The 22,969-nt window shown below is 43.0% G+C and overlaps 1 protein-coding gene across 2 annotated transcripts in view; it reads left to right on the forward strand.

The window, feature by feature from the left end:
- Positions 1 to 6,715: 6,715 nt before the first annotated feature.
- The window catches only part of HIVEP1 (HIVEP zinc finger 1), a 243,681-nt gene continuing 227,427 nt past the window's right edge, over positions 6,716 to 22,969 (forward strand). Inside the window, exon 1 of one of the 2 annotated variants that reach the window (XM_073631065.1) lies at positions 6,716 to 6,936. In XM_073631065.1, coding sequence (XP_073487166.1) covers positions 6,807 to 6,936 — 130 coding nt within the window. In that variant the 5' untranslated portion in view covers positions 6,716 to 6,806. The remainder of the gene's footprint in view (positions 6,937 to 22,969) is intronic. The other variant, XM_073631067.1, reaches the window with a different exon arrangement.

The raw sequence follows: 22,969 nt of genomic DNA on the forward strand, positions 1-22,969 counted from the left end.
AGCAGGATGACGTCACTCCCGTGTATGTTTAGGATTCAGCCAACCTGGTGCGCTGGCACTGTGCCAGAAATGTAAATGGAGCTGCGCATGCAGAAGACTGTGAATGGGCAGGTAAGTTTATTTTGTTGCAGAAGAGACATTCCAATAAAGAGCCTGCTTGTCTGCAATTTTTTCTTTCTTGCCCTTAGTTCTGCTTTAAAGTGATTGTAAATGTATTTTTTTTTTAAACAACAAACATGTCATACTTACCTGCTGTGTACAATGGTTCGGCACACAGTAGCCCCGTTTCTCCTCTTTTTGGGTCCCCCGCTGATGATCCTGGCCCCTCCTCCTGCTGAGTGCCCCCAATAGCAAGCCGCTTTCTATGGGGGAACTCAGGTACTGTAGGCTACCGCTGGTGTCCCTGAACCAGTGAGGAGAGAGATAGAGAGAGAGCAGTGATGCTGCTCTTGTGTACAGCCCTGGATTGAGATCGGGCTCAGGTAAGTACAAGGTGGGGGGCTGCAAGCAGGTTTTTTACCTTAATCCCTGGTTCACACTGATGTGGGAAACGCAGTAAATCCTGTGCGTTTCCTGCACTGCATTGCAATCGGATGGCATCCATGCGATCTGCTGAGGGTGTCAATGTTAGATTAACGACATCCCGAAACAGATCTCTAAATGCAGTGCGATTGCCAGAACATTGTGAACACTCATGCTATGCGATTCAGGTGAGGAAAAAAAAGGGTCCAGCACCATTTTGGTGCGGATGCAATGTGATTTAAGCCAAACGAAATATATGACTCAAATCGCACCGCACAGACATCGCATGTGATGTGCACAGGAATGTGATTCCTGTGCTAATCACATACGGTGTTCCGCACGCACTATTGTGAACCCAGGCTTTGGCTCCATTCACACTTGTGCGACTTGTCATGCAACTTTGGACACAAAGTCGCAGCTCATGTATTTCAATAGAAGCCATTCAAATCAATGACTTCAGAGTGGTTCCTGCACTACTTCGACTTTCATTCAACTTGAGTGCTAAAGACTGCAATATAAACTCTCAAAAGTCGCTTCTTAATGTTATCTATGTGACAGTTGCCAAAGTCAACAGCCAAAGTTGCAATGGAAATCGCATGACCTTGCAAGTGTGAATGGAGCCTTATGCAGAGAATGCATTAAGATAAAAAATTGTCAGTCTGTAGAACCACTTTAAGGCTGGGTTCACACATGTCCAGCTGCGGTTTGCAGTCTGGAATCCGGTGTTTCTGTTCACTGGTTCAGGTGCGAATTGGGCGCAGATTTTTGCCTGAATTCGGACCTGAATCAGACCCAAAACTACACAGGACCCTTTTCAAAATGCTGCCCTGGACATGTGTGAACTCGCTCCCTTGAAAAAAAAAAGAAAAAGCATCCAATTCGCATACAGTGGATATAAAAAGTCTACACACCCATTAAAATGTCAGATTTCTGTGATGTAAAAAAAAAATAAGACAAAGATAAATCATTTCAGAACTTTTTGTACCTTTAACCAATTCAGCCCCGGAAGATTTGGCTGCTCAATGACCAGGCCATTTTTTGCGATATGGCACTGCGTCTTTTTAACTGACAAATTGCACGGTTGTACGACGCTGTACCCAAACAAAATTGATGTCCTTTTATTCCCACAAATAGAGCTTTCTTTTGGTGGGATTTGATCATTTCTGTGGTTTTTATTTTTTGCGCTATAAACAAAAAAGAGCGCCAATTTTGAAAAAAACACAATATTTTTTACTTTTTGCTATAATAAATAGCCCCAATTTTTTTAAAAAAAGCAAATTTTTTCCTCAGTTTAGGCCGATATGTATTCTTCTACATATTTTTGGTAATAAAAATAGCAATAAGCGTATATTGATTGGTTTGCGCAAAAGTTATAGTGTCTACAAAATAGGGGAAAGATTTATGGCATTTTTATTATTATTTTTTTTTACTAGTAATGGCGGTAATCAGCGATTTTTATCGGGACTGTGTCATTATGGCGTACAGATCAGACACTTTTGACACATTTTTGGGACCACTGACGTTTATACAGCGATCAGTGCTATAAAAATGCACTGATTACTGTGTAAATGTCACTGGCAGGGAAGGGGTTAACACTAGAGGGTGATTAAGGGGTTAACTGTGTTCCCTCGTGTGTTCTAACTGTAGGGGGATTGGACAGACTAGAGGAGATGACAGATCGTTGTTCTTAGCTTGTAGGAACACACAATCTGTCTCTCCTCTCCTTTGTTTACACACACACACGTCCCTGTTCCGGCTCTCGTGCCCGCAGCCGTCGGCCACGTGCATCGGCACCGCCGCAGTGCAGCGCCCCCCGCTTAAAGGGTCGATGTACAGCTACGATGGCTCGCGGGAACGTGGCCACCTGTCGCAGTATAATGACGACGGCTGGTCGGCAAGCAGTTAATGTGGCCTATAAACTGTACATCTCAGTTGAACAACAAACTGAAATCTTTTAAGGCGTGTGGGGGGGTGAATATAAAAAAAAAACAAAATAATGTGGTTGCATAAGTGTGCACACCCTCTTATAACTGGGGATGTAGCTGTGTTCAAAATAAAGCAATCACATTCAAATTCATGTTAAATAGGAATCAGTAAACACCTGCCATTTAAAGTGCCTCCGATTAACCCCAAATAAAGTTTCTTAGTTTTCTGTTCTAGTAGGTCTTTCCTGACCTTTTCTTAGTCGCATCCTACAGCAAAAGCCATGGTCTGCAGAGAGCTTCCAAAGCATCAGAGGGATCTCATTGTTAAAAGTATCAGTCAGGAGAAGGGTACAAAAGAATTTCCAAGGCATTAGATATACCATGGAACACAGTGAAGACAGTCATCATCAAGTGGAGAAAATATGGCACAACAGTGACATTACCAAGAACAGGACGTCCCTCCAAAATTGATGAAAAGACGAGAAGAAACCTGGTCAGGGAGGCTGCCAAGAGGCCTACAGCAACATTAAAGGAGATGCAGGAATATCTGGCAAGTACTGGCTGTGTGGTACATGTGGCAACAATCTCCTGTATTCTTCATATGTCTGGGCTATGGGGTAGAGTGGCAAGATGTAAGCCTTTTCTTACGAAAAAAAAAAACATCCAAGCTCGGATAAATCTTGCAAAAACACATCTGAAGTCTCCCAAAAGCATGTGGGAAAATGTGGACTGATGAAAGCAAGGTTGAACTTTTTGGCCATAATTCCAAAAGATATGTTTGGGGCAAAAACAAAACTGCACATCACCAAAAGAACACCATACCCACCATGAAGCAGGGTGGTGGCAGAATCGTGCTTTGGGGGCTGTTTTTCTTCAGCTAGAGGGAATTTTGAACAGTTCCAAATACCAGTCAATATTGGCACAAAAACTTCAGGCTTCTGCTAGAAATCTGAACATGAAGAGGAACTTCATCTTTCAGTATGACAACAACCCAAAGCATACAACCAAATCAACAAAGCAATGGCTTCACCAAAAGAAGATTAAAGTTTTGGAATGGCCCAGACCTGAATCCAATTGAAAATCTGTGGGGTGATCTGAAGAGGGCCGTGCACAGGAGATGCTCTCGCAATCTGACAGATTTGGAGTGTTTTTGCAAAGAAGAGTGGGAAAATATTACCAAGTCAAGATGTGCCATGCTGATAGACTCATACCCAAAAAGACTGGGTGCTGTAATAAAATCAAAAGGCGCTTCAACAAAGTATTAGTTTAAGGGTGTGCACACTTATGCAACCATACAATTTTATTTTTTTATTTTTACTTCCCTCCACCTAAAAAGATTTCAGTTGTTTTTCAACTGAGTTGTACAGTTTAGACGTCACATTAAAGGTGAAAAAGTTCTGAAATGATTTATGTCTCATTTTGTTACATCACAGAAACCTGACATTTTAACTGGGGTGTGTAGACTTTTTATACCCACTGTATGTGAACCCAGCCTTAAGTGGCAGTAAAGTAGCAGTAGGTAAAATGAATATCTCCTAAACATGCACCATTTAGGAGATATTCACGCTGGTGATGTAACTGGTGAAAGCGCTGTGAAGGTCTGGCATGACTTGCCGGACCTTCAGGCTGGGTTCACATATGAGCACACAGCAGCGCACAACAGGAGTCCGCTGCATCCTCGTTCACCGTTTCAGGTCCAATTTCATTTTTTGGGCTGCATTCGGACCTGAAACGGACCAAAAGACGCACAGCGTTCCTGTGCTCCGTAGAGAGCCGGTCACAATCTCCTGCTATGGTGAATTTCATGTGGGTTCCATCCCACATCCAATTCGCACTTGTGTGAACCCAGCCTAAGAGCTCCATGCAGGAGCTGAGGGCTCCCGTGCACAATGTCATCGCAGCTATAGCCACTCAGCTGGAGTCCGCAAACCCCGGAGGACCGGGGGAAAGATGGAAGCTGTGACTAAGGATGAGCTCAGGCATGTTCGCAACCCTCACGTGCAGAGCCCGCCAGGAAGTCGGCACTGCACAGCGCAGGCAGTGAGATTTCTCGATCTCTGCAGCCAGGGATCTGGAAAATGTCGCACTGCCTGTGATTAGCGCTGTGCAGTGCCGACTTCCTGGCGGGCTCTGCACGTGAGGGTTGCGAACACGCCTGAGCTCATCCTTAGCTGTGACAGCGCGCCGCTGGAGGGCTTCGTTCTAAGGTATTTCATAATATGCAATTGCCTTACAGGGGATTTTTTAAAAGTTGCTGCAGTTTATTACCGCTTTAAACTGGGAGCACACAGGTGTACAAAAATCGCTGCATGCATTAGACCGCGCAACAGACCCCCCTTTTTTTTTTTTTAGCTTGATTCTGATTGGAGGACACAATTAATGGCACGTTGCAGTAAAATTCATATTTTCTTCCATTTTAGACTGGGGTGCCATTACATTTTGCATACTTTTAAAGTGTACTGTGAGTAAGGCCCCTTTCACACTGGGGCGGTGGGGGCGTCGGCGGCACAACAGCGCTATTTTTAGCGCTGCTGTACCGTCGTTCTTGCAGCGGTATTCGGCCGCTAGCGGTGCGGTTTTAACCCCCGCTGGCGGCCGAAAAAGGGTTAAAATCCCTTGTACAGCGCGGCTATAGCCGCGGTATTGCCGCGCTGTCCCATTGATTTCAATGGGCAGGAGCGGTGAAGGAGCGGGGAATACCCCGCTCCTTCACCGCTCCAAAAAAGCGGTTTGCAGGACTTTTTTCACCGTCCTGCCTGCGCACCGCTTCAGTGTGAAAGCCCTCGGGCTTTCACACTGAACAAACAGCGGAGGCTGTTTAGGGGCGTTTTGCAGGTGGTATTTTTAGCGCAATACCGCCTGCAAACCGCCCCAGTGTGAAAGGGGTCTAAGAGAGGTTGATCTACTCATTCCCATACCTCCCAACATTTTGAGATGGGAATGAGGGACACCTACTAGGAAAAGTATGTAAGCATAGGACACGCCCCCTACCACGCCCCCTTAAAGGAGAGTTACCTAAAAAAAAAAAATTATTAGTTACATTCACAAGGGCTTTTTATTTACCACTACCATGCTTTTATCTTGGCTTTTAAAATCTATAAATGCTAGACATGTGCACCGTCAATAAATTTGTTTCGTTCCGTATTAGAATTAATTCGTATTTCGTGTCCAAAATTCTATTTAAATTCATACGAAATACGACTTTTCGCTAGGTTTGTTAACTTTTCGTAACAATTACGAATGTTCGTTATGATGAATTTATAATTATGAGGGTCTCCCACAATTCCTGTGCTGTGCTGACTTCCTGGAGTTTTTAACGTTTAGGTTCGTTAACTTTTCGTAAACAATTATGAATGTTCGTTATGATGAATTTATAATTATGAGGGTCTCCCACCATCCCTGTGCTGTGCTGACCTCCTGGGGTTTTTAACTTTTAGGTTCGTTAACTTTTCATAACAATTACGAATGTAATTGTTTAGGAATTTGGATCTGAAATTCGTAAATGAAATTTCGTATAAAATTCGGAAGCACAGCAATTCGTATTTCGGATCCACCTGAATGTACGAATTTATGGGAATTCGTAAGAATTTTCAATTTGTACGAAACTAATCGCACATGTCTAATAAATGCAGCAATTTAGAATATGAATGAAAGGTTTGGCACTGGGAAACACTTTTTGAAAGATAAATACCATAGCTCCCAACTGTCCCTGATTTTGAGGGACTGTCCCTGATTTGGAGCAATGTCCCTCTTTCGTTCCTCATTTTGGTCTGATCTATATAGATGTATATAAAATGCACTTTTTATCAAAAAGTGTTTCCCAGTGCTAAACCTTTCATCTGGTTCCTAAATTGCTGTATTTGTAAATTCTAAAAGAAAAAATAAAGGAATAGTAGTGGTAAAAAAAAAAAAATCACTTGTGGGTTTCACAAATCTTGTTTTTTTTTTGTACAATTCTCCTTTAAGGGGGTGTGGCAGGGGGTGTGTCCTATGCCTGCATACTTTTGCTGATAGGTGTCCCTCATTCCCATCTAAAAAAGTTGGGAGGTATGAAATACTGCATTTTATATACAACTCTATAGATCAGATCAAAATGAGGGACAAACGAGGAGGAAAGAGGGGACATTGCTCCAAATTAGGGACAGTCCCTGGAAATCAGGGACAGTTGGGAGCTATGCATCCCCCCGCCTGTGCTCCATGGAGGGATTCCTGAGCTGTCAGAGCTCCTAATAGAGTGAACCTGTTAGTGACATGGAGAGCCCGCCCCCCTCTCTCCCCTGACTCCGCCCCCCTCAGCAGCAGTGAGAGGCAAGGGAACCCTCCTCTACAATAATCGTACAATGGAAAATCCTCTACGTCATGCCTAGCCCCGGGCAGGGTCGTGCACTGACAGACACAGGAACGAGTCATGTTTATGGAACTTCCATGAGACTTCATTTCCTGCCAACTTTCCAGTACAGAGGAGGGAGCCCGCTCCATGGAAGTTGTGGTGAGTGGACCGCTCCGTTGTTCCCGGTGTAGTAATGAGAGCTGTGTGACCGGGGCGGTGGGGGTGGGTGAGGAGCCATGCGTGTCCCCGGACTTGTGTAACACAGGACAGGCGGAGTGTTCATTGAGGAACCTCCGGCTGTCCTAATGAGGATGTGAGGGGAGGAGGGGCGGCCAGCCAGGGATTTCCGAGCGACGTCAGCAGAGCGGGCTGTGTGCGCTGACAGGAAGCACGTGGTGTGATCTCCTCTATTGTGTGTGACAGGGCAGAGGACACCGAGCAACACTACGTCATCGGGTCACCTGAGGGGGCGGGGCCGTACAACAACAACAACACCACTCTTATCCATATACGTGCTTATAGTCATACATGGACAGCTACTGCTTGGGCACAATCACTTTTTTTTTTTTAATTTCTCTGGTATGTGTGCAATACTCAAAATTAATCCCCAAAAATACTTGGATACTATTGTTTTCTTTTAACCGCTTGCCGACCAGCCGCCGTCATTATTCTACCGCAAGGTGGCGCGGTCTCACAAATCGTCGTAGGTGTACGTCAGCTCGGGAACTCGCTTTTGCGAGCACGCCCATTGGGGGAGCCATTCAGCGGGTCCGACAGACTTATGGTTGCAACCTCATCCCTTTAACCACATCCTGGGCTTTGGGCGGGTATATCTGAATGATGCCTGTAGTTACAAACATCATTCAGATATTGCCGGTTTCAGCCGGCGAGTCTCTACACCATAGGAACAATCATAGCGGCCGTTCCACCGCTTGATCTTTCCTATGGGAGGCGAGAGGGGAAAGCGGATCCGCCGGTGCCGGATGTAGATCATAGAGATTTCCGGCGGACCAGATGGTCGCCAGAGTCTCTATGATCATCAGAGGCCGGGCGCGATGTTATGACGTCACGCCCGGCCTCTCCATTCAAAAAAACGGCGCCGCTTCAGCTGGGAAGCGGTGATTTTTTTTTTTTTTTTTCAGGCTTTCCAGCCTAGTGGTGAGATATGGGGTCTTATTGACCCCATATCTCACTATTAAGAAGACCTGTCATGTTATATTCCTATTACAAGGGATGTTTACATTCCTTGTAATGGGAATAAAAGTGATCAAAAATGTTTTTTTTTCCAAAAAAGTGTCAAAATAAAAAAAAACAAAAACATTTTTAAAGCGCCGCTGTCCCTGTGTGCTCGCACGCAGAAGCGAACGCATACGTAAGTCCCGCCCACATATGAAAACGGTGTTCAAACCATATATGTGAGGTATCGCCGCGAACGTTGGAGCGAGAGCAATAATTTTATCACTAGACCTCCTCTGTAACTCAAAACATGTAACCAGTAAAAAAATTTCAAGCGTCACCTATGGGGATTTTTAAGTACCGAACATTGTCGCCATTCTACAAGCGTGTGCAATTTTGAAGCGTGACATGTTAGGTATCTATTTACTCAGCGTAACTTCATCTTTCACAATATGCAAAACCATTGGGCTAACTTTACTGTTTTGTTTTTTTTTTTAAACACAAAACTGTTTTTTTTCCAAAAAAAAACGCGGTCGAAAAATTTCTGCGCAAATACCGTGTGAGATAAAAAGTTGCAAGAACCGCCATTGTATTCTCTAGGGTCTTTGCTAAAAAAAAAATATATAATGTTTGGGGTTCTATGTAATTTTCTAGCAAAAAAATTATGATTTTTACATGTAGGAGAGAAATGTCAGAATTGGCCTGGTAAGGAAGTGGTTAAACCTGAACACATAATTACGCAGGTTCTGTCATACCTACCAAGTAAGGATGAGCTCCGGCGTGTTCGCACAGCCCGCCAGGAAGTCGGCACTGCACAGCGCTAATCACAGGCAGTGAGACATTTTCCCGATGTGCGGCTGCAGAGATCGGGAAATGTCTCCCTGCCTGTGATCAGCGCAGTGCCGACTTCCTGGCGGGCTCTGCACGTGGGGTGTGTGAACACGCCGGAGCTCATCCTTACTCCCAACATTTTGAGATAGGAACGAGGGTCACCAACTAACAAACCTATGTAGGCATAGGACACGCCCCCTGCCACGCCCCCTTAAAAGAGAATAAACAAAAAAAGATTAGTTAAATCCACAAGGACTTTTTTTTTTACCACTACTATTCCTTTATATTGGCTTTTAAAATGTACAAATGCAGCAATTTAGAAATTGGGTGAAAGGTTTAGCGCTGGGAAAAACTTTTTGAAAGATAAAAAATGCATTTTATATACAACTATATAGATCAGACCAAAATGAGGGACAAATGATGGGGGAAGAGGGATAGAGGGACATTGCTCCAAATCAGGGACAGTCCCTCAAAATCAGGGACAGTTGGGAGGTATAGGTTCTGTGGCTGATTAAGGTGGTAATTAAACTCACTTGGTGCCTTATCTACATTTAATTAGCCTCAGAACCTGTGTAATTCAAAGGTGTTTGGGTTTAAAGGGATGAGGTGGCAACTCTAGGCGGACTCGATCGTCCGCGATCGTTCCCCGCAGTGACAGAACAGGAATTTGCCTGTGTAAACAAGGCAGATCTCCGTTCTGACAGGGGAGATCACACAAATCCCATCTTTCTGCTAAGCAGGAAGACGGATCTGTGTGTTTCCCCAGTGAGCCCTTCCCCCATACAGTTAGACCCTTTTTACCGCCATTGGCGGTAAAGCACCGCTATTTTTAGCGACGCTTTACCGTCGTTTTTGCGGGGGTTTTCGGCTGCTAGCACAAAAAGGGTTAAAACGACCCGCAAAGTTTGCCGGCGGTTCAGCAGCGATGTTCATTCAGTTCAATGGGCAGGAGTGCCTTCACTGCTCCAAAGAAGCTGCTTGCAGGACATTTTTTAGCGTCCTGCCAGCGCACCGCTTCAGTGTGAAAGCCCTCGGGCTTTCACACTGAAGAGACAGGAGAGGCTCTTTACAGGCGCTATTTTTAGCGCTGTAGTGCCTGTAAAGCGTCTCAGTGTGAAAGGGGTCTTAGAAAACACCTGCAGGGAACACATTTAACCCTTTGATCGCCCCCCCCCATCGTAACCCCTTCCCTGCCAGTGTCATTAGTACAATGACAGTGCATATTTTTAGCACTGATTACTGTAATAATGTCACTGGTTCCCAAAAAAGTGTCAAAAATGTCAGTAAGGTGTCCGATCTGTCCGCAGCAATGTCGCAGTCCCGCTAAAAATCAGTGATCGCCGTCATTTCTAGTAAAAAAAAAATAATAATAATGAAAATGCCATAAATCTATTCCCTATTTTGTAGACGCAATAACTTTTGGCGCAAACCAATCAATATACGCTTATTGGGATTTTTTTTTTACAAAAAATATGTAGCAGAATACATATCGGCCTAAACAGAGGAAGTCATTTGTTTTTTTTTGTTTTTTTTACATTTTTTTTTTCAGAAATGTTTTATAGCAGAAATTAAAACATTTTTTTTTTTTTTTTTCGAAATTGACGCTCTTTTTCTTGTTTATAGCACAAAAACTGCAGAGATGATCAAATACCACCAAAAGAAAAGCTCTATTTGTGGGAAAAAAAAGGACATCAATTTTATTTGGGTACAACGTTGCACGACCACGCAATTGTCAGTTAAAGCGACGCAGTGCCGTATCGCAAAAAATGGCCTGGTCATTAAGGGGGTTAAATCCTTCCAGGGCTGAAGTGGTTAAACCAGAGTTTAGAATTACTTTAAACCCAAAAGCAAACGTTTATTATATTGCAGCTTACCAATTTTTAGAAATGATGGTTGCATTAGTTTTCTTATTTAGGCTTTCTTTCTTTTATTTTCATCTGGTGATCCAGCCAGCAAATCTGGAGCTCCTCTTTAACACTTTTTAGGCACACATTTAAAAGAGAAGTATGTTTTTTTTTTTCCCTCCCTTTTATATATGCCTAGGTGGATGCAGCATGGAACCGACGCTGCATCTGTCCCCCGGTGTCTCGACACTGAGAATTGAGCCACCGAACACCACCGATGGCTCGGTTCTCACAGATTCCCGAGTGGAGAGCTGCTGACTGTCATTCAGCAGCTCTCCTCTCTGCTCCTCCACGCTCACTGGAGCGCTGAGCTGTGGAGGGACAGGGAGGCTGAGGCAGGCATCAGTCCAGGCACCTGGCGGATCCAGACCTTATTGTTGCAGTGACTCTGGCGGATCCAGACCTTATTGTTGCAGTGACTGATTCCTGTGACGTCCGCAGAGAGCGGACTTCAGACCACTCTCTGCTGAAAACGGGTCACAGGAGTGCAAAAAGATTTGCACTCCTGTGACCCAGATTAGAAGCCCAGCCAAACAAGCTCAGACTGGACTTTAACCCTTTGATTATCTGACATGTTAACTACTTCCCAGCCAGTGTCATTAGTACAGTGACAGTGTATAGTATTAGCATTGATCATTATTATTGTCACTGGTGATATCAGTGTCAGTTAATGTCAGATTTCCCGCTGCACTATTGCAGTCCCATTATAAGTCGCTGATCACTGCCATTACTACTGTAAAAAAAAAAAAAATCCAGTAAATGTATTATATTATAGTTTGTAGACACTATAACTTTCACGCAAACCAATAAATATACACTTTTTGTTTTTTTTTTTTATACCAAAGAGATGTAGTAAAATATCTATGTAGTAAAATACATTTGGCCCAAATAAAAGACATTTGATTTTCATTTATATAATAAAAAACCCAGTGGCGATCAAATACCACCAAATAAAGCTCTATTTGTGTGAAAAAAAGGATATATATTTTGTTTGTGTACAGTGTTGCTTGACCAAGCAATTGCCAGTTAAAGTAGCGCAGTGCTGAATAGCAAAAAAAAAATGGCCTGGTCATGAAAGGGGTAAAATCTGGAGCTGAGGTGGTTAAATACCAGGATTTAGTTATGAGGTGTTGATCTACACAAGAAGGTATTTAAATGTAAAGGTTTAGTTCTACTTACTGTAGAACTATAGGCAAAACTTTTTTCATTTTGGATAGGGCAAGGGAGGGTTATAATCCCTGTCAGATTTTTTTTTCGCCATCTGTGTCTCATTGTGGAAATTTCCCTTCACTTCCTGTCTTATAGCCAATAAGGAAGTGAAAGGAAATCTCTGCAAATTAAGGGAATTCTGTGGGGACCCCCAGGTCACCAGAACTAGTGGCCCCATTGGAAGATTTACCCTCTATTACTTTTCTGGGGACAACCCAAGATTTGGGATTTTCTTTTACTTTCAATGATAATAGTAAACAGGACAAATAGAGAGGGTGAATCACAGCGGGGGCACAGGCAGCAATAAAAACTGACAGGTGTCCTAATCCCTCTCCTCTCAATCCAAAACTAAAAAAAAGTTTTGCCCTTAGTTATAATTCAAGGCTGGGTTCAGACCGCAGCACGCTCTGGCTCACAGCAGGGGTCCGGTGCGTCTCCGTTCACCATTTCAGGTCCGATTTCAGCTCGAATTTTGGGCTGAATTTGAATGTGAACCGGGCCAAAAGACACACAGGACTCCTGTGCAATTCGCACCAGAGCCGCGGTGGAGATGTGTGAACCAGCTCCATAGAGAGCCGGTCACAATCTCCTGCTATGCGAATTGGATGTGGGGAAACCGCATCCGATTCGCACTGGTATGAACCCAGCCTAAATCAATTGCACATCAACACAAAATCACATGTATTAGGCTACTTTAACACTAGCCGACTCCAGAGTTGCATGAATTTCAGTGCAACTTTGAAGTCCGACTTTGATATGACTTTGAAACGACTTTTAGGCTTTGTTCACACTGGAACGGGCTGCGGGTTGCACAGGAGTGCTGTGCATCCCTGTTCCCCATTTCAGGGACGAACCAGGGCCGATTCTATGCCTCAATTTGGCGCTGAAACAGATCCAAAGACGCACAGCGTTTCTGTGCAGTGCACTCCACAGCCGCAAAGGAGATATGTGAACCGGCTCCATAGGGAGCCAGTCACATTCTCCTGCTATGCGAATTGGATGCGGGGAAAAGCTGCATCCAATTGGCATAGGTGTGAACCCAGCCTTATACTCTCTGGCATTGAAGTCGTGTCAAAGTAGTGCAGGAACCTTTTCTGACATCGCAGCAACTTCAGTAGTGTCAACTGGAATGGCTCCAATAGTTATACATGGCATTTCACATGTCCTGCGGCATTGGATCTCAAAGTTGGATCCTAAGTCGCACAAGTGTGAAAGGAACTTTAATGCAATGCATGCACGCATTGTGTGAATGGGCCCTTCAAGGCAGCGAAGATTTGATTTGCTGCCCTTCACAAAACTTAAATATTTTTTTTTGTGCAGCATTTAAAGCAGAACTAAAGGGTAAACACTTACCTGTCCAACAGTCCATAGCCAATGCCAGCATCTATTTTTGGGTGCCAGTCTTTGGGCTTCTTTATTGGCTGGTGGGGGATGCTATCACTCCTGCGCATGTGCACTCAGAGACCGGCCCAGCACTATAAGCTGAGCTGTGCATGTGCAGCTCTCTTTATAGCACCAGAGAAGACGATGAGCAGGCAGGTGGGGGCATTTTATGATAGAAGAGACAGTGCATGTCTCTACTGCAATAAAAGCCTGCGTGCTTGCATTCTTACAGTGGAACTTATTTTTTTTACTGTAGTGACAAAGTCGCCTTAAAGCACAACTTTTTTGTGAGAACATTTTAGAATGTACGTGAGAATTTTGCTGTGATCCCACTGGGAAGATTATCTATTGCATTGTGTTGTATTGAGCCCAGTATAGAAAAAAGGCCAACAAGTGTCCCCAGCACAGGAAGCGATACAAATCTGACAGAGATTCATACCTTTCTCCACACTACTTAACTATGTTTTTGTTGCTGGCTTTGTTCCTGTTGGAGAGATTTGCCATCACCCACTGTTCCTAAAATGCCTTGACACCAGGACAGGAAATTAAGGGAGATCTCCTCAGTGTGGACACAGACGACAATAAAAATTCAGAGCTACCTCCGAAGGAGCCACTTGGTGATTTGGGTCCTCTGTTCTGCCCCTGGACTCCAAGAACAACCTCAGCCCCTTTGACACACCCAGTTGAATGAAAGTCAATGCAAGCACCTATATAAACACCAGTTACCTTTTAGCTTGAGTGAATTGCTACCAGCAAATGCACACAAGACCGTTTTGTGGTAAAATGAACTCAATATATTGGTACGAGTTAGAGTAAATGATGGCAGGAGCATAAATGAGCATATACAGTAGGTAGATACAGACACAATTTGCTAGACAATGTAATCCCTATATCAAAGAAACTTAGAATAGAGTTCTATACCACTAGACTGGGATTGACGCATGAATTAACAACGTCAGCAATAAATAGTGCATATATGCAAGCATTAACTGCAATGTGAATGACAATACTATAACTAGTCTAGGGTGCACTCTAGGAAAATAGCAAGGATATGGTGCAAAGTGTCCTGAGAGGTATCTTTTAGCATAAGCAATACGTGAATAAGCAGCTCTAAAGGGACAGTCTTTAGTTCTAACTCTTCAGCTGGCTAGCGTTGGAGCCCAGTTGTACCATTGGTGCCCATGAGAAAAGTGAAGCCTAAAGCAACAATAAGGCTACTAGATGGCTGTATGATCAGTTCCTAAAGGGCTCAGTCTTTTTAGCAGCAGATAGTAAATCCCAAGCAACAGTTCACCAGTTCCAGTGATATTGAAGCTCACCATCCGATCACACACAGTGATTAATCCACTCTCTGACCTGCACCCAGGTGGCTGTGGCTGTCGGCGCCACCAAGATCACTGTTCCATATCCTGCAGATATGCAGCTGTGATTCTGCACACTAGACAGCGATGTGCACTCTCCAGCCTCCCTCATGGCAAGAGGAGACTGTGTTCTGTACAGCCTGAGAAAATGCAGCTCTTTTCCCTCCTGACAATGTCTCTTTGGGAACTGCAGTGCAAAAGCTCTTGAATAAAATATAGTTTCTCTCCTCTGGGCTACAGTTCCCACAGTGTAGTGCTGCCTGACTCGGTCTATTGAACTCTTCCTGCTCAGCAGCTCCCTCCTCTTGCTGATATAACTGTTAATCAATTCAGCACTGCAGGGCAGCAGCTACAGAGAGCAGCTATATAGCCAGTGTTTTTCTCACTCTCCATTCTGAGCCAAGCAACTAGCTACACAAACCTTACATGCTCTAACCTTCCTAGTTCTGTACAAAGCGTAACTAACAAAGATTTCGCAAAAAACAAAAAGAAACAAAAAAATATAACACCTGGGACTTTGGAGGCACACCATGTTACAATAAAATACTATTTCTTTATTCATAGACAACATACATGAAATATTTTCCATTGTATTGTAGAAAGTTTTATAAGGTTTCAAAGTACAAACATTAAAATCAACTTCAAATCGAACAATACAGTTGTATCATGTAATACTGGTATTTTATGACGTGTGCAGTTGCTCCTGTGAGTCAACGGCGGCCATATTGGAATCGCCCGGATGCCATCTGCCTGACTTGTGTGATATTGGGCTAACTCTAGTTTTGATTTTGTGGTTTCAAGGGATTTACTATGGTCCTGTGGAAAAAAACAAATATAGCAGTTTTCTGTGATCTGTTATATGGACCAGATTCTCTTATACACATTTAGCTTACTGCAGCATGGTCATTCCAGCCTCTAATGCAATAGAGGTATGTGTTGTTTAGCTGTTTAAACAAAGAGCTTTATGAGTGCTGAAGTTCTATACTAGTGTTTTGTAATTCTAGGAGAATATACACTACCATTCAAACATTTTGGGGTCACCCAAACAATTTTGTGTTTTCCATGAAAAGTCACACTTATTCACCACCATACATTGTGAAATGAATAGAAAATAGAGTCAAGACATTGACAAGGTTAGAAATAATGATTTGTATTTGAAATAACATTGTTTTTACATCAAATTTTGCTTTCATCAAAGAATCCTCCTTTTGCAGCAATTACAGCATTGCACACCTTTGGCATCCGTCCACAACACTTTTTTCCAGTCTTCCTCTGTCCAATGTCTGTGTTCTTTTGCCCATCTTAATCTTTTTCTTTTATTGGCCAGTCTCAGATATGGCTTTTTCTTTGCCACTCTGCCCTGAAGCCCAAAATCCCGCAGCTGCCTCTTCACTGTAGATGTTGACACTGGTGTTTTGCGGGTACTATTTAATGAAGATGCCAGTTGGGGACCTGTGAGGCGTCTGTTTCTCAAACTAGAGACTCTAATGTGCTTATCTTCTTGCTTAGTTGTGCAACGCGGCCTCCCACTTTTTTTTCTACTCTGGTTAGAGCCTGTTTGTGCTGTCCTCTGAAGGGAGTAGTACACACCGTTGTAGGAAATCTTCAATTTCTTTGCAATTTCTCGCATGGAATAGCCTTCATTTCTAAGAACAAGAATAGACTGTCGAGTTTCAGATGAAAGTTCTCTTTTTCTGGCCATTTTGAGCGTTTAATTGACCCCACAAATGTGATGCTCCAGAAACTTAATCTGCTCACAGGAAGGTCAGTTTTGTAGCTTCTGGAAGGAGCTAGACTGTTTTTAGATGTGTGAACATGATTGCACAAGGGTTTGCTAATCATCAATTAGCCTTCTGAGCCAATGAGCAAACACATTGTACCATTAGAACACTGGAGTGATAGTTGCTGGAAATGGGCCTCTATACACCTATGTAGATATTGCACCAAAAACTAGACATTTGCAGTTAGAATAGTCATTTACCACATTAGCAATGTATAGAGTATATTTGTTTAAAGTTAGGACTAGTTTAAAGTTAGCTTCATTTAAAAGTACAGTGCTTTTCCTTCAAAAATAAGGACATTTCAATGTGACCCCAAACTTTTGAACGGTAGTGTATGTGTTGAAAACTGTTTGCATATCCGTGATCCTTTTATCCCTTTCAGGTCTAGTTTTGAAGATACTGGAAAGTTGCATCTAGATTTTAGGTCTGGGACATACACTCACGGCCACTTTATTAGGTATACCTGTTCAATTGCTTGGTAACACAAATTGCTAATCGGCCAATCACATGACAGCAACTCAATGCATTTAGGCATCTAGATGTGGTGTTGACGATTTGCTCAAACCGAGCATCTGATTGGGGAAGAAAGGGGACTCAAGTGACTTTGGCATGTTGGTAGTGCCAGAGGGGCTGGTCTGAGTATTTCAAAAACTGCTGGTCTACTGGGATTATCACACACAGCCATCTCTAGCGTTTACAGGGAATGGTCTGAAAAAGAGAATATCCAGTGAGCGGCAGTTGTGTGGACGAAAATGCCTTGTTGATGTCAGAGGTGAATGAGCAGACGAGATGATAGGCAAAAGTAACTCAAATAATCACACTTTACAACCAAGGTATGCAGAATACCATCTCTGAACGGCTAAGCTCCGGGGGGGGATTGAAACGTGTTGGAGGCGTGGCCTGGTTGGAGTCCAAGCTGAGATTGCCACTTCATTCACCTCTCTAGGACACCTTAGATGTGCGACTTCCAGGGGCTACCCTTTTTTCTTGAATCGGGTGCCACTCCTGTCAGTTAAGTGCCCCCACAGCAAGCAGCTTGCTATGGGGGCACCCGAGCCGAGCCACAGCTCCCTGTGTCCATTCAGACACAGAGCTGTGGCCCAGCCCTGCCCCCTTTCTCTCCTCATTGGTCGACTGGCTTTGACTTACAGCAATGGAAACCAATGGCGCCGCGCTGCTGTCTCGGCCAATAAGGAAGGAAGTCCCGGGCAACCGAGACACTCCTGCACTATCGCTGGATCTAGATGGGGCAGAGGGGGGCTGCTGCACACAGAAGGTTTTTTTATCTTAATGCATAGAATACATTAAGATAAAATACCTTCTGCCTTTACAACCACTTTTAAGCTTTGACAGCAAAAAACTGGAAGCTGATTGGTTTCTATGCAGAGCTGCATCAGATTTTGCACTCTCCAATTTTAGTAAATCAACCCCTTCCCGTTTTAGGGTGGCTCTCTCTGCATGGGGGAGCAACAGAGCCAACCCTTAACAGCAGCATTTTCAATCTGGGCTAAAGGTAGTGTTAGATGGACTAGCAGATTTAAATAGGTTATAAAGGCTGAAGGTTTTTTAGCTGAATGCATTCTCTGCATTAAGATAAAAAACCTTTCAACGTCAGGTCCCCCCCAAATACTTACCTGGGCCCGAACTCGATCCAGCAATGTGCACTAGAGCAGTGGTTCTCCTGTGTGCTCTCTCTCTCTGTCTCTCTCTCTCTCTCTGTCTCTCTCTCTGTCTCTCTCTCCCTGTCTCTCTGTCTCTGTGTCTCTCTGTCTGTCTCTCTCTGTCTCTCTCTCTCTTTCTCTCTGTCCCTGTCTCTCTGTCTCTCTCTGTCTCTCTCTCTGTCTATCTGTCTCTCGTTGTCTCTCTCTCTCTCTGTCTCTCTCTCTGTGTCTCTCTGTCTGTCTCTCTCTGTCTCTCGCTCTCTTTCTCTCTGTCCCTGTCTCTCTCTGTCTCTGTTTCTCTCTCTGTCTATCTGTCTCTCTGTCTGTCTCTCTCTGTCTCTCGCTCTCTTTCTCTCTGTCCCTGTCTCTCTCTGTCTCTGTCTCTCTCTCTCTGTCTCTCTCTCTCTGTCTCTCTGTCTGTCTCTCTCTCTGTCTCTCTCTCTCTCTGTCTCTCTCTCTCTCTGTCTCTCTCTCTCCCTCTCTCTCTCTGTCTCTCTCTTTCTCTATGTCTCTCTCTCTCTCTGTCTCTCTCTCTCTGTCTGTGTCTCTCTCTTTCTCTCTGTGTCTCTCTCTGTCTCTTTCTCTCTGTCTCTCTCTGTCTCTCTCTTTCTCTATGTCTCTCTGTCTCTCTGTCTCTCTCTCTCTCTCTGTCTCTCTTTGTCTCTCTTTCTCCCAGTGGGGCATCCCAGAAGCGTTGCACAGAGCAGGTAAGTATAACATGTTTATTTAAAAAAACAAAAACATTTACCATAACTTTAACATAGATAAAAATAGCGTTAAATATTGGTGTTTGTGTTGGCCCGGGTGTTGCTTTGGCAGTGGTTTCCTGTGCCTAACGGAAAGGCGGCATTTATGTGTTTTCTTCATTAGCGAAATGTCTAACCTAAGTCTGGTGGTTTTAATTTTTTCCAGGATCTGGGTGGAAGTTGTCTTATTTTGAGGAATAGTGTTCATCACACAGGTTATAATCTTGGAGGGAAAAGCTCCTGCAAACCAGCTGCCCATCCTTGAGATTTCCTAGCAACTGGCAAAAACACCAGATAACATGTACATCATTCCTAATTACAGTAACATGTGCAGTTCCATTTGCACTGCAACATTTCTTGTAATTGGACCACTTAATTGTTATTCCGTGTATTTATACAAGCAATTTAAGTACATTTTTTGGTATTGCCTTTGTGCCTCTCATTCTAACCGTAAACGCAAACCTTGCTAGATGTACAAAATCAGCCAGACTGATTTATTAGCAAACCTGGGTGAACCAAGGTCTTTTCCTTGGTAACCTTGGTTAAGAATAAAGGTAGAAGAGACATTGACCTGCTCAGGTTGCTCCTCTCTGATAGGACAAATGTGGATGGTACAGAGGGCTCTATTACTGTGAAAATATGGATATAAGGTGCTTTGTGAAGGATATAGAAACTTTGTGTGCAGTTTACCAAGTTATGATTGGCATTTGAAACTCTCTCAGTTCTGAGAAATAAGCAGTAATGCAAACTAGCATTATAACTTAGTAAATTAAGCCTTTTATCTGTTAAATAGTAGATGGTTCAAAAGTTGATTGGATACAATTAAAGTAATTTTTTTTTTTAAGGGATTTCAGTAACATCTCATTAAAGAAAATTCTGCTCTAATTAGGCTAGATACCTAATTTAAAGTAAGCCCTCACGCACACAGGCTGTTAAAAAAACGTTATGAAAACGCCAGTATCTTTGCAGTGATTTTTTTTTAACTTTTTTCAGCTTTTTTCAGCGTTTTTGCAATAGCGTTTTTGAGCGTTTTTGAGTAAAAACGTCCGTGTGCATGAGGACTTAAACTTCACGCATGCAGCTAACACACAATACATATACATTTTCTGTTTTGTCTACAAAAGGAGTTGTCATTCTGTACAGCCAGTTTTGTGATTTTCACACAGCCAGGCAGGAGGTAGCACACTAAAGCTGGTCATACATTGATAGAAGTAACAAAATGTTTGATTTAAGAATGTTCATTCAATTCTCTAAGGCCTCATTCACATCGACATACTTAAGCGTACGTCCATGCAAGGGGTCGGGTTTGCACAATGCACAAGTGTTCACGGGCAGGCCTACTCATGTCTAATGGGACGCAGCAGCTGCATGGACACAGGCGCTGGTTCCAGTTTGACAGTGGTGCAGGTTTGTGTCCCTGAATTTAGACAATGGGGTTTATTTACTAAAGGCAAATCCACTTTGCACTACAAGTGCACTTGGAAGTAAAGTCGCTGTAGATCTGAGGGGACATGCAAGGAAAATAAAAAACAGCATTTTAGCTTGCACATGATTGGATAATAAAAGCAGCAGAGCTTCCCCTCATTTCAGATCTTCCCCTCAGATCTAAAGCAAGTACACTTCCAAGTGCACTTGTAGTGCAAAGTGGATTTGCATCTAGTAAATCAACCCCATTTGCGTTCCAGGACATGTACCTGCCCAGGTGTCAACTAGTCCTTCACACGGGTGTTTGTTTAAAGGGTAAGTTCACTTTTTAGAAAAAAATAAATGCACATTTTTTTTGTAGGTAAAAAAAAATGTGCATTTATTTTTTAGAGCCTGTAAAGCATTGCACCACCGATCAGCAGATTAGGGGTGACTGAGCAGCAGCTGCAGCATTGGAAACATGTTACATGTTCCACCCTAAAAATGAGTGGAACATGTAACATGTTCCCAAAGGTGAACTTATCCTTTAAAGTGGATGTAAACCTGAATTTTTTTTTTTTTTTTGATGTCATAATGTAGAGTATAAGATTTCCTATCATTTGAGCCCAGTCTTGCCACAAAGAGTTAATCCAGCTCTGAGCAATCCTCTTTTATTGTTCAGTGAGCTAAAACTTGACAAACAGAGAAAAACTTTGTCAAATCCTCCCCCTTTCTGTGAGTGACAGGTGATTTACATCTGGGGCACTAGCCTAAGGCACATATTATTTTTTAATTCCCTCCCCCACTCCTTTCTTCAGTAGCTCTGCGAGGATTGGCTGTTCCACTTCTCAGCATGATTTGGCATGCTGAAGTCATGTGGTTACTTTCCTGTCTTTTCACTGGATGTTAGAGATCATAGCAGAAGTTCAGTGTAAGAAATACACAGGAGAAAATGCATATTGACAAGGGGAGTGTAGAAGTGGGCAGAGACATTTGACAGGTAAAGATACATGCAGGAGGCATGTATATCCTTATAGATAACCCCTATGGCAGTAGTTTAGAAAGGATGACATTGGGTTTACATCCACTTTAAGTATGTGAGTGAGGCCTTATGGGTAATGGGGGACAAATCAATGATTATTTCATCCGTAGCAACCAGAAAAATGAAAGGTGACGAAGGATTTTTTTTTCTTGTTTCTTATCTGAACAGTCTAAATTCAAATTTTGGTCCTCTTTTTTGGACTTCTTTTAATGCGCATGTGCTAACATAAATTTAATCTGGAGCTAGAACTTTTGTGGTCATGAATACTCAATATTTTAAATGATTATGTATGAGCCAGCTCACTAGCTGATGCAGGCTAGGGAAGCCTATATAGTGGGCATAGAAAAGAATCCCCCACCATTTTAAAAGAATCACATGTTGTTGCTTTGCAGCCTGAAATGAAGACAGACACAGTTTTTGTTTTATCCAGCTGTATTTACTCAGTGCAACTTAAAATATCCTAGTGAAAGGTATAACACCAACATGTCAGAAAATGTTTAAAAAAAATCAGAAACAGAATCACGGAGTTGGAAAAAGGATCAGCCCCCCCCCCCCTCCTAAAATGACTTGTAAACTCAATCAGGTGTAGCTAATGACCTTCTCAATGGCACACAAAGCCAATTGACTTTTAGTGTTTGTTCACACCTGATGCATTTTTTTTCTGCATGAAAAATGCATGCACAGTGTTTTACATGTATTCCAATGGCCCTAGTTTAACAACGGTGCAGTCAGTTCAAGTCAGTTTCCTGTGCAGAAAAAAAAAAGTAGAACGTGTTGCATTTTTTCTGAACAGAACTGTACTGGAACACAGCAAAACATATCAAAAATGCACCGAAACTGCATGTGCTGTGAATTGTAAGCAAAAACTCATTGGGAGCGTATCCAGAGTGCATTTTTGTGGTGTGAACTGGCCTTTAAAAAGGGTTGACTCTTTTCCTTGCCCATTGTAACCAAGATCTCTGCTCATTTAGAGGCTTTGGAGGTCTATAAGACCCCACTGGCTCCATAGAGAGTAAAAGATAAAGAGAAAAACAGGGAGTCACACACCTTGCACAGTTACATTTTTAATGATTTAAAGTGATATTGGGTTAGTATTTTGTTTTTTTGTTTTTTTAATGACACACATCTTATACTTACCGGCTCTGCGCAGTGGATTTTCACAGAGCAGCCCTGATCCTCTTCTTCTCAGGTTCCCGCCGGCGCTCCTGGCCCCTCCCTCTTGCTGAGTGCCCCCAGAGCAAGCAGCTTCTATGGGGCACCTGAGAAGCCTCACTTCTGAACCACTGTGTTCATTCACTGTAGTGGGAGCAAATGGCTTCCGCTGCTGTCCCAGCCAATGAAGAGGCAGAGACCTGGGAGAGCCGAGGCTCTCATTCACATCGCTGGATTGGGTTGGGGCACAGGTAAGTTTTAGAGGGGCTGGGGTTGCTGCTGTGTGCATAAAATGCACGAAGGTAAAAAAAACTTGTGCCTTTACAACCACGTTAATGATTCAATTGGTGATAAATGTTAACATCTTTCTCCTGATTTTTTATTTTATTATCAAAGGAAAACTGGCCCAAAACAGTAAAAAAAAATATTTTTGAACTTTTAGCTGTACATTTCTTGCCATTTCCATCACCAAAAAACCCCAACCAAAAAAAAATGTCCTACACCTAACATCAATCATGGGGAAACCACATACTGTATGTGTA

Source organism: Aquarana catesbeiana, linkage group LG05, assembly GCF_042186555.1.
Source record: "Aquarana catesbeiana isolate 2022-GZ linkage group LG05, ASM4218655v1, whole genome shotgun sequence".
In the NCBI taxonomy this organism is placed as follows: domain Eukaryota; kingdom Metazoa; phylum Chordata; class Amphibia; order Anura; family Ranidae; genus Aquarana; species Aquarana catesbeiana.